General features: G+C 35.7%; 1 protein-coding gene across 1 annotated transcript in view; it reads left to right on the plus strand.

The window, feature by feature from the left end:
* Positions 1–1,084: 1,084 nt before the first annotated feature.
* The window catches only part of lmo7b (LIM domain 7b), a 42,103-nt gene continuing 22,689 nt past the window's right edge, over positions 1,085–20,498 (plus strand). The window contains 13 exon segments of the mRNA XM_058784024.1: positions 1,085–1,421; positions 2,399–2,470; positions 4,882–4,952; positions 5,058–5,127; positions 5,511–5,617; positions 7,797–7,827; positions 8,809–8,922; positions 9,999–10,197; positions 11,901–12,060; positions 13,448–13,753; positions 14,197–14,502; positions 16,981–17,188; positions 19,116–19,264. Of these exon segments, the coding sequence (XP_058640007.1) occupies positions 2,402–2,470; positions 4,882–4,952; positions 5,058–5,127; positions 5,511–5,617; positions 7,797–7,827; positions 8,809–8,922; positions 9,999–10,197; positions 11,901–12,060; positions 13,448–13,753; positions 14,197–14,502; positions 16,981–17,188; positions 19,116–19,264 (1,790 nt within the window). The 5' untranslated portion in view covers positions 1,085–1,421; positions 2,399–2,401.

The raw sequence follows: 20,498 nt of genomic DNA on the forward strand, positions 1-20,498 counted from the left end.
GTTGTTTACTACTAGTAGTGAATTTATTCTGATCTACTTGGCAGAATTCAAATGAGCCATTTTAATCTAGATTAATCTAGATTAATTCCAAGATTACAGTGAGATTAATCTAGATTAAAAAATTAATCTATGCCCACCACTAATATATATATATATATATATATATATATATATATATAGGCTAATATAATAATTTAAACATTACCTAGTGTTTTATAATTTATACAGATTAACTGTTATATATGCCAATAAAATATAATAACCATATTAGAGCAATATATAGGCTAACCTTATTTAACCTTAAAATAGCATACAACTATATATATATATATATATATATATATATAGTAGGCTATATACATAACTGTATTGTAATAATATATAATATTGTGCGCTATCTGTCACACCCACTAAAGGCTCGTCAGTAGATCATACATGCTCTGATAGCACTGAAGTGAACTAACCCTGCAACATAACCTGCTCCGGAGCAGGTTATCTTCAGAGAGCAAGTTGCTATGGTTACTTACATACCCTGAAAGAAACCTCCGATTTTGGAACCGAAAGTTATCTGCTCACTTATCCTCAAACATACCCGGGTATGGCACATAACCTGCTTTTGGGAATACACCCCAGCTAGACTAGTTTCCCCAAACATAAACAAGCACCTGTGTTCTTATCCAAATACAATTTGAAAAGATAAAATACTCATTATGATTTAATTATTATGGTAAAGTTTATCTAAACATTTTTTGTTAGCTGAATGTGTGTGGCCATTTTTATAACATAGCTATTTTAGGCTGATAGATTAAAAAAAAAAAAAAAAAAAAAAAAATCATTTAATTGACTTCCCCTGACTGTGTTAGCATAACTAAGCACACAGCATTAAGGGTTATTTTTCATGTTAACCTTAGTTACAAATGAAGTGCTAAGATGTAGTGAAAAAAATGTTTGGGCCCTTGCCTTTTTCTAGGCGTTCAGCAAGATGACAACAACGTCGTTGAAGTGAATCTTTGTCGCCATCTGCTGTTCACATGCCATAGCGCGTCATCAGGCTTTATAGCAGCAGGGGGCGTGGCATATATTTAAACTCATCATCATCACTGCATATGCACTTGCTCTGCAAAAACGCAAACTGTTCTGTGCGCCCAGCGTCTCTGTCTCATCACCGAACGGGGCTTTTCTGTTCCTGCTCAAGACAACAAGCAGGTTCTGTGGAGGAGAGCTGCACGATCCGGTCGCGTGCAGGGACTTAAAGGTGTGAATTTGAGGAGCATGTTTGCAACAGATTAACAGAGTTGCGTTGGAGGCACGCGCATCGGTAGCGGGAAACACCTTGTGCTTTCGAGTCGAGACATCTTGGAAGTGAAATTTCTGAGTAGTTACAGGAAATCACTAAACATATTTGAAACAGGGGCTAACAGGTAAGTTTTGAGTCATTCCACTTGAGATGCTTGTAGGGTGCCACAGGTGTGCAGTGTTATGAATCACATCAAGCATATTTTGGGGTTGCAAACATGGAGGTGATGGAAGTTGATTTTAACCTGTTCAGAGTCACTCCAGTGGACGTCACTTTTCTTTGGTGTTGGTGTTTTTTTCCTTTGGTGTCACCAAAATCCCCAATGATTTTTTTGATTAGATTAGATGCTGCTAATATATTACTTAATATATAAAATACATTGCTTTGCCAAAACAACAACAACAACAAAAAAACATCTTATTTAAAAATTACACCAATAATAGTTTGCCTGTTCTAAACTAAGGGGGTGACAAGTCATAATATCTATTTTTTTTTATTTTAATTTTTTATTTTTTTTGATTATCTATGTCTTTGATTTGTTTTTCTTAATTTAGCAAAGACCAGTATAGTTTGCAGATCTGCTAGGTGTGATTTCAGCTGTGATTCTTCTACACATTTTGTCAAATTTTTCCTAAAATTGATCGTCTGTGATACATATTTAATGAATGTTTTGTCATTTACTGTTTTACACGTTTACAGTTATATTAAGTTGCAGCTTTATCTGACAGTGAAACTTCAAATCAATGCTCAGTGGCAGCTATTATTATTATTATTATAGTATTTAAAATCACTTAATTTGATATGCAACATAGTTCTACAATGATTTTGTAGTAGCTTACCATTAATTTTGTTTTTATAACTTTAAATGTTGCAACTGTTCGGAAACAACTGTAGTTGTAATAAACAGAAATAACTAGAAATAGCCATAAATGCTCAGTCTACTGTAATATTATTTATATAACATAATATATAAACATTTATATACATTTAATATAAATATTTATTTAAATTCGTAGTCTCTTTTGTGTCCTTGTCCTTGAATGTAATTTGTCTCTAAATGGGTTAATGTTCACACTGTTTTTCATTGTGAAATGCACACAGGTGATGGAGTGGCGTCAGCAGTCTGCAGTCAGCTGTGAGCTGGCGTTCCAGGAGGCGCAGAGATGGCTTGAGGTAATGATATCAATATCAAGTATTTCCCCATGCTGGCCGCAAAAGTGCAGGTCTTTTCACCCTCATGTTCTGTTGAGACTGACTTGTTCTTTGGGCGCTCAGAGAATCTAATGCTTAAAGTACGCAAGTCAATTACATTAGTCAGTTTTTAAAACAACCTGACAGATATTATTGAAGTCTTAGCTTTAGTATCGCGTGCACTTTTCAAAATGCAAAGAACATATCCTGATGTGGGTGAGCTCTCAGGAAATGCTTTATTTCCTGAATGTTATTTTAGGTGGACCAGTTAAATGAAAACTAGACACGATAACATTCATCATGATGTTCCCCTTCTGTCTTGAATGCTTATGTTTTTAAAGTAGCCTTAGATAACCTGTAGCATTTGTGGTTGTCTTTCTTTATGTGGTTTAAATCATTTGCAAAATTCCCAAGTACCATCAGCTCCATAGAATCCTAGATACCACCTTTATTAACCTATTGATTATTTTGAATAATGATGTAATGCTTTGTTTGCTTTCATCGGAGTGGCTTTTATTACATGTCATCCCGGAGTTAGCAGCAAGGTACAAGATATATAGTGTCTTTATTATAAAGTACTGTGTCTGTAATACAGTGATGTATTAGATGACTGATGATATAATGAGTCATTTTAATACACTGATTTGCTGCTTGAGAAACATTTCTTATTTTTTTCAATGTTGAAAACAGTTGTTCTGCTTAATATGTTATGTTGTGGAAAAATTTTGAATATAAAATTCTTTGATGAATAGAAAGTTCAAAAGAAAATAATTTATTTTAAATATTTTTATTTTTATTTAATTTTTAGTGTTTAGCTTTGCATGTTGAATATTTTTTTGGTTTGTTTTCCCAAAAAAAAAAAAAAACAACACTGAATTGAAGTCTCACCTCTTAAGATCTAACCACCATTTCCTGAGACCTGTCAGTCCTATGCCACCTAGTATAGCAGTGCTTTTTGGTTGCATGTTGTTGCACGTGATTCAAACATGAAAGTCACTCTGCTTCTCTATGCTTTTTATATATATATATATATATATGAAGAGTTTTTTTATTATCTTATGTTTTTATTGTGTTTTATTGTTAGTTAGCTGTATTTTTAGTCAAAATAACCCAACTGTAGTTTGATTGAGATTAACTGGAATGCACAATGAAAAACTTGATTTTTGAATATTGTTAAAAACGGAGTTATCTTATTTTTGCAAACGAACTCTTCATATATTTGTAAATTTATAAACTGGTATAAAATAATGGAATTGTCTCTTTTGAAGAGGTCTCTTTTGATGTAGACTGTACACAAGCAGCCATTGATGGATTACATTCCATGTGCCCAAACAAGCTGATGATCAGATGCAGAATTGGACAGGCATCAGGCATGGATGCTTCAGTGCATCTCAATCTGAACACAAAGGACCCCTGACTTGTTTGCCACATTCTGTTTGCCACATGCCCACTCCACCACATGACTGGTACGGTCAGGTGCTTCTTGCTTGGCCACCTCATTCTCCAAACATGTTGTACTGTGTGGCATAATGGCAGGAGGCTCTGAGGTCCTGTCTAAATGTGCACAATTATAATGTGTGGATAGGATGACTTGATGAATGATCATTTGACTGGAACAGATTCAATATGAAAAGAGAGAAAGTGTGGTTTTGGTTAGAGAGCTGCCTCACTTGGCTCAATGATGGCATGGGTTTATTTTGTGATTGTGCCATCTTTTTTGGAAATTATAGGGCACTTGTTGATTTTGCTCACAGTTTGTTTTGCTTGCTTAGTGGCAGTAAAAGCAATTATGTGGTGTGCTATTGCATATGACGACTGAGATCAGAATGTGCTCTGAAATGTATCTGGTTGGAGTGGAAAGTTGCATGCCATGTTTTTGAGAGGGCTTTTGGTTTCCTGTCTGTGGAAAGAAATGGATTCTTACTCCGTAATCTGTATGTGCTGCTGACAGGATTTGCTTTTATGTTTTATTATGTACTGCTTAATTTATATAAGATGTCATATAAATATACTCTTAAGTTTGGGGTCTGTATTATTTTCTTTCAAAGTTTTTGAAAGAAGCCTTTTGTTCATCTGCATTTATTTGATCAAAAATACAGCAAGAAAAGTGATATTGTGAGACATCTTTACAGTTTAAAATAATGGTTTTGTCTTTTAATATGTTTTAAAATATAATTCAGTCTTTAGTATCACATGATCCTTGAGATCAGTCTGGTATGCTGATTTATTATTAATGTTGGAAACAGTTTGGCTGCTTATTTAATTTTTTTGGAAACTTACTTGATGATAAAAGTAAAAAAAAAAAAAACAGCATTTATTAAAAATAGAAACCTTTTTATATATTTTTAGTTCTAATTTGTGCATGTGATCTGTTTGGGTTCTTTCCTTAACAGGAAGTGACGAAAAAGCATTTTGGAAGTAAAAGCTTTCGAGTGGCCTTAGAGGACGGGGTCCTTCTGTGCGAGTAAGTTATTTTTTAATTATTCTTTTATTTCTTTAAGCATGACACTGTATGATTTGCACATATTTTTTTTTAGGTTTAAATAAAGTGTATTTCAACTGTTTTCAGTCTGATCAACACATTGAAGCCGGGCATCATTAAACGAGTGAACAGGCTCTCCACTCCCATTGCAGGCTTGGTGAGTGTATTATAAATGCAGATTTTATTTAGATTTAGTCAACCAGCTTCAATTAAACAATTATTTTATCATTAAATGATTCAGGAATACTTGTATAATAAACATTGCACAAATGGCAAGACATTTTCTCACGAGTCCAGAGGATTTCCAGTAGTAAATGCTGACAGCACCTGACAACTGTCTCCTTCAGTTCCCGCCCCTTTTTCTGATTAACAAGTGTGTCTTTTATGCTGGTCTGTCCTCTGTGGAGCTTTGTCATCCAAGCTTCTCTGCCTAGTACTCTAAACTCAACTGTATTATTTCACCGGATGCTTAAGGATTGTGGATGACTTCTAAATTTTCATATACACTAGCTGCAATAGTCAACGCTGGTTTCTCTTTAGGACAATGTGAATGTGTTTCTCAAGGCTTGTGAGAAACTAGGGCTTAATGAAGCACAGCTCTTCCATCCTGGAGATCTGCAAGATGTGTCCACTCGTGTGACTGTCAGGTGAGCAGAGAGAAGTGAAAGCAGAAATTCTTATTGCTGTGTTTTTTTTCTTTTTCCTTTGTTACATTGCAACACAGTAAATGGTTGAAAGCTCTGTAATAAACTGTCAAAGTTGGATTTGTTGCCCATGCCTTCTAAATGTCTCTTTTGCATTATATTTGTGTAATTCAACAAGCCATCTGATGCAAACCTATCTATATGTATTAACTTTTATTACTGCTTTAGCTGTTTGTGTGAGTATAAAGAAAGAAGTAAGTGTTCTGTGTGACTGAAGAGGGTTCATTTGAATAGTGTTTGCAGTTTGATTACATTTCCATACCAAATGAAAGGCTGGATGGGTCCTGTCACACATTATCGGTCCAACATCAAACTCAAACAATGATAGCTGACCAACCCAGACCTATGTTTTAGTCAGGTTGCCTTATGAAAATGTATTTTGAATCGAATCTGATGGCATTTAAATGGCAGTGCAGTCAGATATGACACATTGACTCATGGTCTGTCATTATTAAAATCAGGGCCCGAGATGTTTTCTGAGCATAAACCATTCTTGGGATTAAACATTTGTCAACTTGAACTGGCATTCATGGTTCAGTTTACGTTCGGTGGAATTGTAAACGTTGTATCTATATCACATGTGATTGGAGAATAGGGGTTTAGGGCTTGGTTGATGTCTTCCTTAAATCCAAGTCATTTTAGAAAAGATTACAAAGACAAACATTTGCTTTTGGAATAACGTTGTGTAGATATTTAGAAGAAATGTATTGTTTAAAGGGATAGTTCACCCAAAAATGAAAATTTTGTCATAATTTCCTCACCCTCATGTCGTTTCAAACCCGTGTTTCTATGTTAAACACAAAAGAAGTACCAAACAGTTGTTGGTCCCCATTGACTTCCATAGTAGGGAAAATACTCAAGTCAATGGGTACCATCAACTGGCTGATTACCAGCATTCTTCAAAATATATTCTTTTATGTTCAACACAAGAAAGAAACTCATACAGGTTTGGAACCACACGAGGGTGAGTAAATGACAAAATTTAAATTTTGGGTGAACTATGCCTTTAATACATGCATTAGTTGTCTGAAATTTGGCATAGTAGTTGGAAGTTGAGTTACGGTGCTCACGTGGACATTGAGTTTGAGTTTGGCTTCTGTAATGTTCATTTTCAACCATTTTGACTAAAAGGCCCCCTGTTGTTCAATATTTGAAGGCCCCCCATATGGAAGCAAAATGGTTTCAGTTAGATTATTTAAATATATTAATTATAATTTATTACTTTAAATTCTATTAAGTCATCTAATGGCCCCTTTTGAGAACCACTGCTCTGTTATCCCTGTCTATACAAAAAAAAAGGTATTTTCAAAACCATATGGAACTTCCATGAAGTATTTCCAGTAACTAATTTCAGTCTCAACTCTTGCTCTGTGAATTTCATCACACAGCCTAATTTTTTTTCAGGTCCTGACTTAACCCTGAACAGTAAATCATGTTGTCCATCTTGCTGAGATGTCCCTACCATTGGTCTTGTAGAGGGACGAGGGGCACGAGAGGGTGTAGCTTGGGGGCACAGTGACCTCTAAATTTAGCTCCATATGACTGTCCCTTCAAACCAAATGCTATAGTGGATCTGACTGCTATTTTTAACTTGCATACTTTCTGCAGTCATGTTGGTTTAAGGCTCAACGAAATAACATACACACTTTCACTTAATAACCTCAGAACCGCAGCTCAAGTTCTGTTTTCTTATAGCCTGTCTGACTTATTTTTGAGATGGCATGACACTTAGTATCTGGTGTTTAAATAGCTGAATTCCTTTGTAAAACCATATTTGCTAGTTCATGGTGACAAACAGATGGCTCACATGTCCGGTGTCAGCACGCTGAGGGAACAAGTATGTTCCTCTGTCAGATAGTTTAGAGTTTCTGTTTGAGTGCTTGCTGATTGTCTTTGTTAAATTAGCACTGCAAGCTTTGTATACAATGCTTGTTGTGAATAAGTCAATGTACATGATTAGTGATTTACTGTACAGCTTATGTGGTATGTAGTTGAGGTCCATTTATAGAAATGACTTAATTTTATTGGAGGGTATGGGTTGGATTTAGTTGCTGGAACTGATCTGTGTGTGTGTGACAGTGAATGTTCATCACATTTAACCTCTTTCTCTCCTTCTGCTTAGACTTGAAGAGACAAGCAGGAGACTGAAAAACGTAAGTGTTTTTGCTATTAAAATTTTGTTCTTAATCGCAAACCAATAACTTCTGAACTAAACAGTGCATCAAGTGAGTATATGCATGGCTTTAATGTGAACTCAATTTGGCCTTTGACTCTTTAGTTTGCATACCAAACAAGTTGATTTGTAATTTTATCTCGTCGCAGTCTTCTGCTGAAGGTGTTATTGCGGTGTCGTTTAAAACCACTTAAAGCACTGCTTTGCATGCACTATATAGATTAATGACTCAGTTGAAGGCCAATGTTTTGAAATATGAACAATTGTTTAATTTAGAAAAGTGTTTGTGTTACACCTCCATATGGTTCTCAAATAGCTCTCTTACATGCTCACGATTGTCTCAGACTGTTCTTCAGTGCACTCATGATTGTTTCCCAGTAAGTAATATTAAGGGAAAAAAGATGAGTGGTACTGATGACTGATTAATTGTAATAAAAGTTTTGAGCATGTAAAAGGAATTTGAATTGCACAGCATCTGCAGGTACCGCCTGCCATGCATCTTTGTTTCATTGGTAATATGTTGTTTTGCTAATATTTGATTACTCATTAGAATAATTAAAATGAGAATAATTCATCTTAGAGATCCAACAGGCACCACAAAGCCCTGTTGTCTTCATTGTCTTGTACGTGTGCCACATTCCTGTCCTGTTGGCACCCTGTGTGTGTGTGTGTGTGTGTAAATGGTCATAGTTTTGTAGATGAGAATGTAACTGGGACACAGAAGGCATTCATGCCACACGCAATCACGCACAACACTGAATTCCCAGAGGCTTTGCTTTTGTGTCATTTCATATTAAAACTTGTGAAAGTGAAAATTCTGATTTAAATAAATGATAAATTAATATCTACACGTTAATTAGGGGAAAAATACAGATTCAAGTTTATCTTCCTCTTTGTTTTCAATTATATTGTCCTCATTTGTTTGAAGTTTTTTTTTCTATCATTCTATTATTACATACAGGTTTTGATAACTATATACTGGTTGGGGAGGAAGGCCCAGTCTGATCCATTTTACACTGGACCACAGCTTAATCTAAAAGCCTTTGAAGGTTTGCTCGGCACAGCATTATCTAAGGTATTTACTTTTTTTTTTTTGTTTTTGTTTTTGTTTTTTTTTCTTCCCCTCTTCTCTTACTTTCTTTTTATTCAAGGAAGTGCAATGCAAGTTTGAGAGCTGATGCACAAGATCAATTAATGTTAGTTTTATGTATTTATAGCCTAAAATACCTTTTACTACAAGGAAACTTTTACAATGTTTTTTGTTTTTATTAATTTTTTTCCATTTTTAATTTATGAAACTATTGTAAAAAATAAACAAGGATGTAATTACCAATGTTGCTAAATTAGATGCGTTTTTGTTTATAGCTTAAAATTCCTTCAATGTAATTAATTTACTTTTAAATAATTATTCAATAATAATAACTGTTATTACTTTTATTATATTAAATATGTATAAAATATACAAGGATGAACAAGTCTGAGAGTTGTTGCACAAACAATAAAATGTAAATTTGTTGTGTTTCTAGCTTAAAATACCTTTTACATATCTATTTTAAAATTCTTTTTATTGTGAGAGAAAGTATTTATAAAACAAGGATGTGAGATTCTCTTGTGCAAATGATGAAATGCCAGTTTGATGTGTTTATAGTTCAATACCATAAGTGTTTTTTAACGTCGTTGTTGTTGATGATGATGATGATAATAATAATAACAAAATAAACAAGGGCATAAGTTTGAGATTTGTTGCACAATGACAATGTAAATTTAATGTGGCTACAGCTTAAAATACCTTTTTCATTCAATTCTAAAACAATTCACAAAGTTTTTAAAATTTCATTGGAATAGATCCACAAGACAAACAAGCCCCTTGCTAGTCAGAATCATTACATTACTAAATTAGAGCGATGTTACAGTTGAGTCTTGTGTGATTTGGACTCTGTTTTTTACAAAGGGCGTCATACAGGTCCACAACTCCCCATTAATTTTGGCTACTGATAAATTGATTCAGTCAAGCGTAAGTCAGTGTTGTTAGTCTCCGCATAGTAATTATCAAATAATTGACCGACATATTACTCAGCATGTAGGTAATTTCTTTAGTCAGTAAAATGAAAAACCTCTCTGAAGTTTTGGCTCTTTATTCACCTTCTTCAGGCTCTGGAGGAGTCTGTGCAGTCCAAGTCGAGTGTGAGAGACAGTGGGTACACGGAGGGCTGGTTCTCTGACAGGGAGGATCTGTTCAGTCTGAAGCAGTCAGGCTACAGGAGAGAGGACTCAGTCGAGAGCCTGGACTCAGTGGAGTCTCACACACTCAGCGTGGCTTCAGACTGCACTCTCAGAGCCGGCAGTGAAGGTAAGACTGGATGTGTGTGTCTGGTGTTTTTTTGTGTGTATGTAATTGTGTAATGTCCTTTTTTATTGTACTTGTGCTCTGTTTGATTTGGTCATCACAGTGGGAACTTGGCAGTGGACAATGGGTGTTTTAACATGCACTGATTTTTATCAATCTGACTGAATCACATTTCAGATTCTGAAAGTACTGTTTATATACACACTTTCAAAAGTTGAGTCAGGAAGTTTTATTTTTATTTTTAGAAATGGAATTATTTTATTCAGCATGGATGCATTAAATTGATTAAATATGACAGTAAAGACATTTACATTTGTTACAAAAAAAATCTCTAGGTGTGTTTTTTTTTTTAAACTTATCAATTCATCAAACAATACTTTTTGAACAGCAACTCAGCATATTAGAGTGATTTCTGAAGGATCATGTGACACTGAAGACTTGAGTAATGATGCTTACCATCACAGGAATAAATTACATTTTAAATTGGAATATTTCACAATATTAACATTTTTATTGTATTTTTGATCAAATAAATAGTCTTAGGACTACATTTGCAAGAGATGTCTTTAAAAAAAAAAAATTAAATCTTACCAACCCTCAACTTTTGAACAGTAGTGTTAGTGTACGCACCCTAACCTTTGTGATCTGATTCAAATATTAATTTACATGGTCATTATTTAGAACAAAATTTCTGTGCAAATGTAATCTGTCAGTCTGTAACTGTGGGAGTGTTACTGGAACTAACTGATATAAATAGCTTTTTATCAAATATTCAGTGTCCTCTTTACTGAGCACTTCGTAATAAGTAAATAAATCAAGTACATAAACATGTAAATGTTTGTATGACCTAAATAAACATACATATCATGACTGTGCATGTGCACAAGCTATTTCTGAATCCAATTGAGAAAGTAGTTTTGCAGTAAGCTAATGGCTAATATTTTCATATTTAACAAATTATTTATTTTTTACAAATTATTCTACACCACCCCTTTTAATCGGATTGAAATTTAATTCCAGTGAAGCTCATTTGGATCAATTAAGGAGTTTAAATGAGGGCTTTTCAGTCCCATTAAGCCATCAATCCGATTATTAACTGATTATTAGGTTACAAATTTTTTCTTTACCTCAATTTAGCAAGATTGTCAAACATTTGCTTCAAGACATAATGGGCCATACTGCTTAAATATCTCTACGTGTTATCACTAAAATCACATTGTCTTGGTTACTTTGTGACTTCGATATTGCATCTCTCAAACACTTGGTAATGAAAGTTTGCTAAGTAGACCTTGTCCCTTCACCCCATCCAGTCACGTAAGTGTGACATTCCTGATCGTTCCACACGCATTCGGTAATGCATAGAGCTGCTGCCAGCTGAAGGATGGAAAACTGGGGAGCTCTAGGGTTGTCATGATACTAAAATGTTAATGGCAACGCAAAATAATGTGCTGTTTAAAACATATGAAATATACACACATAAAAATAAGACAGTGGCGTCATGTAGTCTGCAAGTATATCCTGATTTCTCAAATAACTTTCTAAGAAAAGATTCCAGTAAACGGAACAACAAAACAAGCAACAGAGACTTAACACATAAATGCCCTAGACCTCTTCACAGTGTATGCACAAAAATATCTGAGGTTTGCTCGACATCTCACTTGACTGTTTGTTTATCACTTGTCTTTTTCTCTCTTGTGATCTCCCAGGTTGCTGTAGTGACGCAGAAGCGGAACATTGCTTCAGAATGGCAGAAGGCAGTAAAAGTGATGCCCCCATCAGGGAAAGAGTGCATGTCCCATCTGCCCTGAGGAAGAAAAGGCAGGAATACCAGCAGGGAGCCGGGAGTTATGCAGGCAACCTCACTAGGTATGATACTCGTCTTTCTGGTTCCCTCCGCTTCAGAAACTGACCCCGCATACAAATGTTGGATGACAACTTTTGCTAAGCTTATAACAGATAAACAGCTGGGTTTCAACCCAAAAATGAAAATCCTCACCCTCACGACGTACCAAACCCGTAAGACTTTTGTTCATCTGAACATAAAATAAGATGTTTTTGATCAAATCTGAGAGCTTTCTGATCCTGCATAGACAGCAACGCAACTGACGCATTCAAGGCCCAGAAAGGTGATAAGGACAACGTTAAAATAGTCCATGTGACATCAGTGTTCAACTGTAATGTTATGAAGATACGAGAATACTATTTGTGCGGAAAGAAAACAAAAATAACGACTTTATTCAGATTTCGACGCATTATTCACAGCAGTACGACGACGCATGCGTGTGCGTCTCTTTGCTTGCTTGTAAACACGCCGCAGCGCATCTGGGGTCTACATCAGCATCACACACATGCATCGTGGGGCTGTTGTGAATGCACAGCGGAGACTGACACGGAAGAGAAATTATTATTTTTGTCATTATTTGTTTTCTTTGCACATAAAGTATTCTCGTTGCTTCATTAAATTTAAGGTTGAACCACTGATGTCACATGGACTATTTTAATAAAGTCCTTACTACTTTTCTGGGCCTTGAACATGGTAGTTGTATTGCTATGCAGGGTCAGAAAGCTCTCGGATTTCATCAAAAGTATCTTAATTTGTGTTCTGAAGATGAACGAACTTCGATATGAAGGTCTTACAGGTTTGGAACGACATGAGGGTGAGCAATTAATGACAGAATTTTAATTTTGGGGTGAACTATCCCTTTAAGTTTAAGATTATTTAAATTCACTTTTTAAAATTTCCCGTAATAGGCTGTAAAGAATCTTAAATGTCTTGTATAGTTTAAAATAATCATAAATATTGTTTTTGTAATTTTTCATGCTCACAGAAGTCTTCACATGGCATTTTCTGTAGGTAAATGCTTTTCAGTGTGAAAATATTCTATATAAAAAATGTGTACTGTTAAATAAAAGACAATATACAGTAATAAACTACGATAAAACATTTTACCTTTATTTTCAATTAATTTTTGGCATTAAACATTTAATCTACATTATTTGTATTTGCAAACATTGAATGTCATTAAAAGAGTTTATTATTTTTATTTTATTTCATTCTATTTTATTTTTTTAAATGTATTATTTTATTTTATTTATTTATTTTTTTTACTTACAGTATATTGTCCAGCACTATTTACCATGTTTAGTTCATGTTTAGTTACCAGTTTATGTTAACAGGGTTGGCTATAGAAAATATATTGTGTGTGTAATTGGAGGTGGTTTTCTTAGTCTGTCCACCATCTTTTGGCTGTAGTGAAAGTGGGAGGGGCTTATGCCACAACCTCCCTCCTTCTTCTGCCTTCCTCCAATGGGCAAGCAGTTACCAGAGTGACAGTGACTCTGATGAGGATCGCCCTGAACCAGACCTTAAGCAGGACGACCTAGCGAGTCGCAGATTTCGCTCTGTAACCTCTGTGGCCCCTGTGAACTTTGCGATCCCATCAAAGCCTCTAGGACCCAGGGTGGCCCCTATGGTGACACCAAGTGCTAAAAATTCATGGCTCACCTTGTCAGATGCCTCACGGCTGGCCGCAGTGCCGCCACAGAGATCAAACCAGAGGTCAGAGTTTAGAGCGTGTTTCAAATATAGACTGTCTGCCGTGGTGCCCTAATATTTATGCTTGTGTACATCCAACTGGTCCTAACTACTTTTTGTTCATCTGTTGATTTTAACTAAATAAGCTTATTAATTTAGAAGACATGCTTAGTTTTTCCCGAACTGGTGTTCTACTGTAGTGGAGCTCATTTGGAAGAATTGCTTGGCGTGAACTTTCAACTTCAAGGTTCATCTTGGCACTGTGTGGATCTTCACTAATTTGCTGTCCATTCATCTCATTACTAAAACTGCTTGTGGTTTGTTTCTGTGCGTTCCACTAACTAGCACTAAAAAGAAAGAAGAAAAAAAAACAGCGGTTAACAGTTTTGCGTGCATGTTCATGCATGTGCTTCTTGGAGACTCTTTTTGCACTCGTCTCATACGGATGACTCTGTCTTGGGAAGCAGCGTGTCATCCATTCCCTCTGTAAATGGACGGGCAGACTTTGAAACAGCCACTTTGGAGGAAGAGTTTCTTCAGCGAGCCCTAAACAATGGCACGAGTGACTCTGATGAGGAGAGAGGATATGCCGATCCGGTGCTGGATGACCTTTACACCCGTCGGGTGCTTGTTTCGGAGCATCAAACCTCCGTCAATGCCGATTCAGACAAGTTCCTGCCCAAATATTGGACACCTGAGGAAGATCTGCATGTGAAAAAGATCAGGCTAGGCTCCCAGCGCAGACCATGGTATAAGAAGATGCAGGGCCTCAGGTTTGTGCCATAAGGAGAAAAAGGGTATTATTTTATAGAGCCAGTTGGAAATCTTTTAGAGAATCCCATTTTTTCCCACCAGTTCAAAATACAACTATCATAGAAGTAAAGAGAAATCTATAAATTGTCAAAATTGCTGTTATTGAACTTCTTCTATGCTTGTTTTCTTAAAAAAATTGTCCATATTCCTAACCCCCATAGAGCCATTGAATCAACATGACAACCCCTGTAAAAAAAAATATTAAAATAAAATAAAAATATCGGTAAAAAATAAGTACACAACAGAAAGTTGCATTATGAAATGTATTCCTGACTGTTTTGGATCAGGTTTATCAAATAATAATAAAATTAATCAATATTATTGATTTGTTTTTGCCTAAATCGACCCCATAACAAAGTAAGTGTTGTGTTTTTTTTTCTTTGTTTTTTTTTTTTTTAAATTGAATTGTATTTTAATTTTTTTTTTAAACCAAATGGCTTTCTTAAGGGGTTAAGCACATTAATTATCAGTCATACATACTTATGTGACTCCCTGTACTTGGTCTTTCTTTTTCATCTATTTAAAATGGTGTTTTCCCTTTTCCTCTGCTATTGCTTCCTCCCTTTTATCCGTCTCTCTGTCTATCCTTCCTGTAGCCGAAAGATGTCTGGTTCCTCTGAGGATGACTCTGATTTTGACATCACTCCTTGGCTAGCTGCACCTGCTTCAAACTTTTCACCTGATTCCAAATCCCCCCACACCCTTTGAGACATTCTTACTTTTTTTTTTTTTTCAATTTTCTTTTGTAGTAGTGCATTAGACAATTAACCCAAGCCATACAGTATTTATTTGGAGAAGGATATTGTATGCTAATTAAATGCATATGTGTGGAATGTTTGGATGAAAATGTATAAAATAATTGGTAAATAATCAGCGTAATCTTTTAGCTTTACTTAATTTGCTAAAACATCGATTTGCAATATTGATGCAGCAACGTTTTAGCTTGTAAAAGCAATTTATATGACAGATACTATGTATGTTTGCACCAAAACTTTGCTTCCTTTTTAATGGAGCTTAATTTTGATCTAATGTAGCAGTTGTGGCCATCTTGAGATTGTAACAAATTCTTAATTTGGTAACATCCATCTAATCTATGAGCCTAATTTCAGTGTTTCCCTTCGTTAACCTCATTTATTTATTGGTGTCCGATGATTTATAAAGGCCTGAGCACATCCACTGCAAGCACAGATTAAGGGCTGTTTTGGAAAGCTGAACTTAAACTCTCACTGGTACAAGACTGAAAAAAAAAAGTCCATATAGCACATTTACATACAATAACTGTGAGAACAGTCACTAAGACTGCATTTGCGCAGTAAAGATTCAAGCTAAATGAAACCTAGAACATTTGTTTTACGATTGTTTTACAGTGGGATTAACCAAAAATCTCCAGTAACTAAAGAAATATTGGGAGTTACTTGAGCTGATTTAATGTTACAGGTGATTTTTAATAGTTTTGCTACACAGATGTCATGTAATGTAATAAATTCTCTGTGTGTGCAGTCATGACAACTGGAGCTCTGTTGTTCATATGCTGTAATGTTTGTGTCTGTCTGACATGTCACAGTCTGAAGTCAAACAACTTGCACTGAAATGTCAAATTAACTTTTTGGGCCAATAAAAATACCAGCTCAGTTGCACATCCATTTTGTGAATAATATATTTGTATTTATTTATTTATTTTTTTATTTTATTTATTAATTTTTTTTCAACTTTTTTTGTGTGTGGGTGTTCCATGATAGATGGTAAGTCATGCAGGTTTTGAAAATCATGAGGGTGGGTATATGAATTTATTTGTTGGTGCACTCTTCTTTTTAAGTGATCCTCCTTGGGGATAAACAAAATATATCCATTTATTATAAAGACAGTTTCACAATCAAATTTTTCATGATTTCCCAGATTTCCCATGAGACACTCTCGGTACACAGGGTGAGTTCTGCGATTTTTGATGTTGCTTCAGTGTCCTCTTGCAATAGCAAACTCCTGATTGCTTTTGCATTTGTGGCTCCATTACGCAGGCTGTTTTTTTTTTCTTTCTATAGGAATGTGTGTATTTTGAAGGACTTGTCCTTCAAGTAAATTATAAAATCAATCATCTCACAGCATTTTACAAATTGCTACATGCTATATCGCAGTGCCTTGCATTCTGTCTCTCCTGCATCATTAAATCGTTATTTTACGGCATAAGCTTTAATGCATATGCTTATTTATGTTGTATTGTAATATTATACTGTTATTTTTCCATCATTGTGTGGAGTTTTTACAGGTTTATCTCTTAGTTTATGATGCTAATGTCTTTAACACAGCTTTTCGTGGTACAGTTCAGGTCTTAACCTCTAGATGTCAGTATAACATAATTTTACTTGCGTAAACACCAACATTCCAAACTTCTGGTCTTTTGAATGGAGATTATCATTTAAATGTCCATCTCCACTCAACAGAAGCAAATCTATGGGAGACATCACACTGGAGCCCATTCCACAGGAATCTGACACCTGCTCCAGCTTTGACCAGCTGGGGTCACGGCATGTTCACCAGAGGTCTGTTGGAAAGGTGACCCTTGACCCCTCAGCCATACAGAGGGTTCAGCAGGAGCAGTTACAGAGCATCCGGGACAGAATAAAGGAAAGTGAAGCCAAGTGGCATGAAGTAAGTGATGCTTATTTGCATAAAAATTTTTACATCATGATTGTGGAACTACTGAACACACAGATTTTAATAATAAAATAAATGTTTACAGGGATAGTTCACCCAAAAAAAAAGGCAATTGTCGTCATTTACTTATCCTCGTGTTGTTTTAAACCTGAATGCATTTCTAACACCTGTGGAACATAAAGGAAGACATTTTAAGAATTGTATGGAAAAAACAATATATTGTATATTGTTAATCTATTTCTCAAAATATCGTCTTCTGTGTTCCACAGAAGAAAGTCAGTCAAACAGGTTTGAACAACATGATGGTGAGTAAATAATTATATGTATATGTGTATATATACTGTATGTGTGTGTGTGTGTTAGGGGTGCTCCGATCAGGATTTTTGAGGCCGATAACAGAAAGCAGTATCTGCCGTTATGATCACCGATACCGATCTTTTTAAAGCCTTCTTTTTGTCATGTAGAATTATTTATAGTGATGATCAAGATTTTTAGACATTTAATCTGAATTTCATTTTTGAAAATGAATTTCCCTCTTAGGTAACTCTTGTGAGCGGGGAGTTTTTTAATTTTAGGGGTGGAGGAGGATATATATATATTTTTTTTTAAATATTTATCTCTCCTAAATGTTTGATCATCTACTGCATTTTTGTTTTGACAATCGTGAAATTGTTGCAAAATAGCTTACACACAGCACAAGCCTGATTTCATGCACTGTATGTGAGGTGGCCTTTTACACCAGGTTCACACAGCTTGAGATCGGATTTTTGAGATCTGCCTTTTTAGTGACCGCCGATCAAACATCCCAACGTGATAATCGGCTGATAGTGATCGGTAGCCGATCAATCGGAGCACCCCGTATGTATGTTATGTATGTATGCATGTATGTATGTATGGTATGTCACAGAAGTGAGTACACCCCTCACATTTTTGTAAATATTTTATTATATCTTTTCATGTGACAACACTGAAGAAATGACACTTTGCTACAATGTGAAGTAGTGAGTGTACAGCTTGTATAACAGTGTAAATTTGCTGTCCCCTCAAAATAACTCAACACACAACCATTTAATGTCTAAACCGCTGGCCACAAAAGTGAGTACACCCCTAAGCGAAAATGTCCAAATTGGGCCCAAAGTGTCAATATTTTGTGTGGCCACCATTATTTTCCAGCACTGCCTTAACCCTCTCGGGCATGGAGTTCACCTGAGCTTCACAGGTTGCCACTGGAGTCCTCCTCCACTCCTCCATGACGACATCACGGAGCTGGTGGATGTTAGAGACCTTGCGCTCCTCCACCTTCCATTTGAGGATGCCCCACAGATGCTCAATAGGGTTTAGGTCTGGAGACATGCTTGGCCAGTCCATCACCTTTACCCTCAGCTTCTTTAGCAAGTGTTTGGGGTCGTTATCATGTTGGAATACTGCCCTGCGGCCCAGTCTCCGAAGGGAACTGTGTTTTTATATATATATATATATATATATATACACACACACAGTAGTCAGTATAATAACGTTATACGTTTATAAATGTAATTCTTATATAAATTATATATAGGGTGGGGGGGAACTAAGTATTTACTTTGGCTGTTTTCGGAGCCTAGGTTTGTCACAGAGGAAAATGTAATTCCTAAGGACATCCGATTCTGGCAACATTTTCTGTGTTACTCCACAAAATGTTGCCTAAAGCATCTTTAAGTTTCTCCTAGATGTTGCTATGTCTGAGTTGGCACTGTGGGGGTCCTCAGTGAGCCAAATAAAAACAGTAATATTTAGTTTTGGACTGGTTTGGACTCTTTTGCCCCCTTTTTTTTTTTAAAGATCTTTCACACATTACACTTGTTATTGTCAGACAGATTTTTTTTTTTCTTTCCCTGTATTTTTTTCATTTATCACTCAATTTTCACCTCTGTCATCACAGGATCTGAACAGGTGGAAGAGCCGGCGGCGTAGTACAAACTCTGACCTCCACAGGAAGCGTGAGGAGAGGGAGCAGATTGAATTTATTACCAGTGGGGGAGGGGCCAATGCCATCAGGACTGCACAGCTCACCGGGGTGCCAGAGGAGAGGTAATATACACTGTAATATTTTTTTTACTCGCACAGTAATGCATTTTCTTTTTGTCTTAATACATTTTTAAAGGAATAGTCCAACCACAAATGAAAATTGTTATTTATTCAACCTCATATTATTTCAAGCCCAAATGACTGACAAAGTAGGGAATTCAGCAGAATGTCTGAGCTTCTGTCTTTTATATAATAATGAGAGGGGACCATGGGCTGTCAAGCTCCAAAAAGAAGAAAAAATAAAAACAAAATTTAAAAAATGTGTATAAATATAAAGTGTTTCTGTCATAAGTTTAGCATGGTAATATACATGGTAGTGTTAATGTGTTTGGTCTCAGGAAATATATATATATATATATATCATACATGAAATCACCACGTAGCAGATCTATACAGGTGGAGGGTGTATTTTTAGTCCATGTTGCTTTAAATACTAATGAGCTCTGTTGACCCCGCCCCTCTCTTCCATGGGGTGACGAGCAGACTGTAAACTTCAGCCGCGACACTGGCTAACAAGCACATTATTAGGAAAGGCGATTTGCAAAGATGCATAAAAAAAATATATACTCACTTCTTCTGTAGATGAAGCTGGATCATGAATAATTTGTGCGAATATAGACTCATTTAGGCAGATCGGGTTCGGCGCATTCCCTTCAAAACGAAAGTACCATTAATCCTCTGCGTCTTCAGCAGCTCAGATGTCGGGAGTAAATGATGACTGCTATATTCATTATTACATCCAACAACAAAACGCCTCAATTGTTTAATCTGAGACATTCTTGTCTTCCCCTGCACCAGAGTTGGCAGACAGCTCTCAGCTCTCTCAGGGCCGGGTCTAAGGTAAAACAGCCCTGTCAATTAACTATTGTGGGAGGGACCTGTACAGAACTAGTTCATTCTGACAGGAACCTCAGAACAGACTGATTTGAGAGAGGAGATTTAAAAAAACAAAAAAAACAATGGGTGGATTTTTATCAGTATAGGATGGATGTGTACACACTTCCAACACACATTTATGTTCAAACAACTTGTAAAGTGAATTTTGCATCTGATGATCCCATAAAATTAGCGCTGATGGAAATTTCCACCTGGGTAAATTTGATGCAGAAGTACATATAAATGGAAAAATATGGTCTCCTTTAAATGGCACAATTTTTTTTTTTCATTAAAGTCTCATTTAAAAAATGACATTGTGAACAAAAGGCTGAGAAAAAATATTTTATCAAAGACTAATGGG

The sequence above is a fragment of the Onychostoma macrolepis genome, chromosome 01 (genome assembly GCF_012432095.1).
Source record: "Onychostoma macrolepis isolate SWU-2019 chromosome 01, ASM1243209v1, whole genome shotgun sequence".
In the NCBI taxonomy this organism is placed as follows: Eukaryota; Metazoa; Chordata; class Actinopteri; order Cypriniformes; family Cyprinidae; genus Onychostoma; species Onychostoma macrolepis.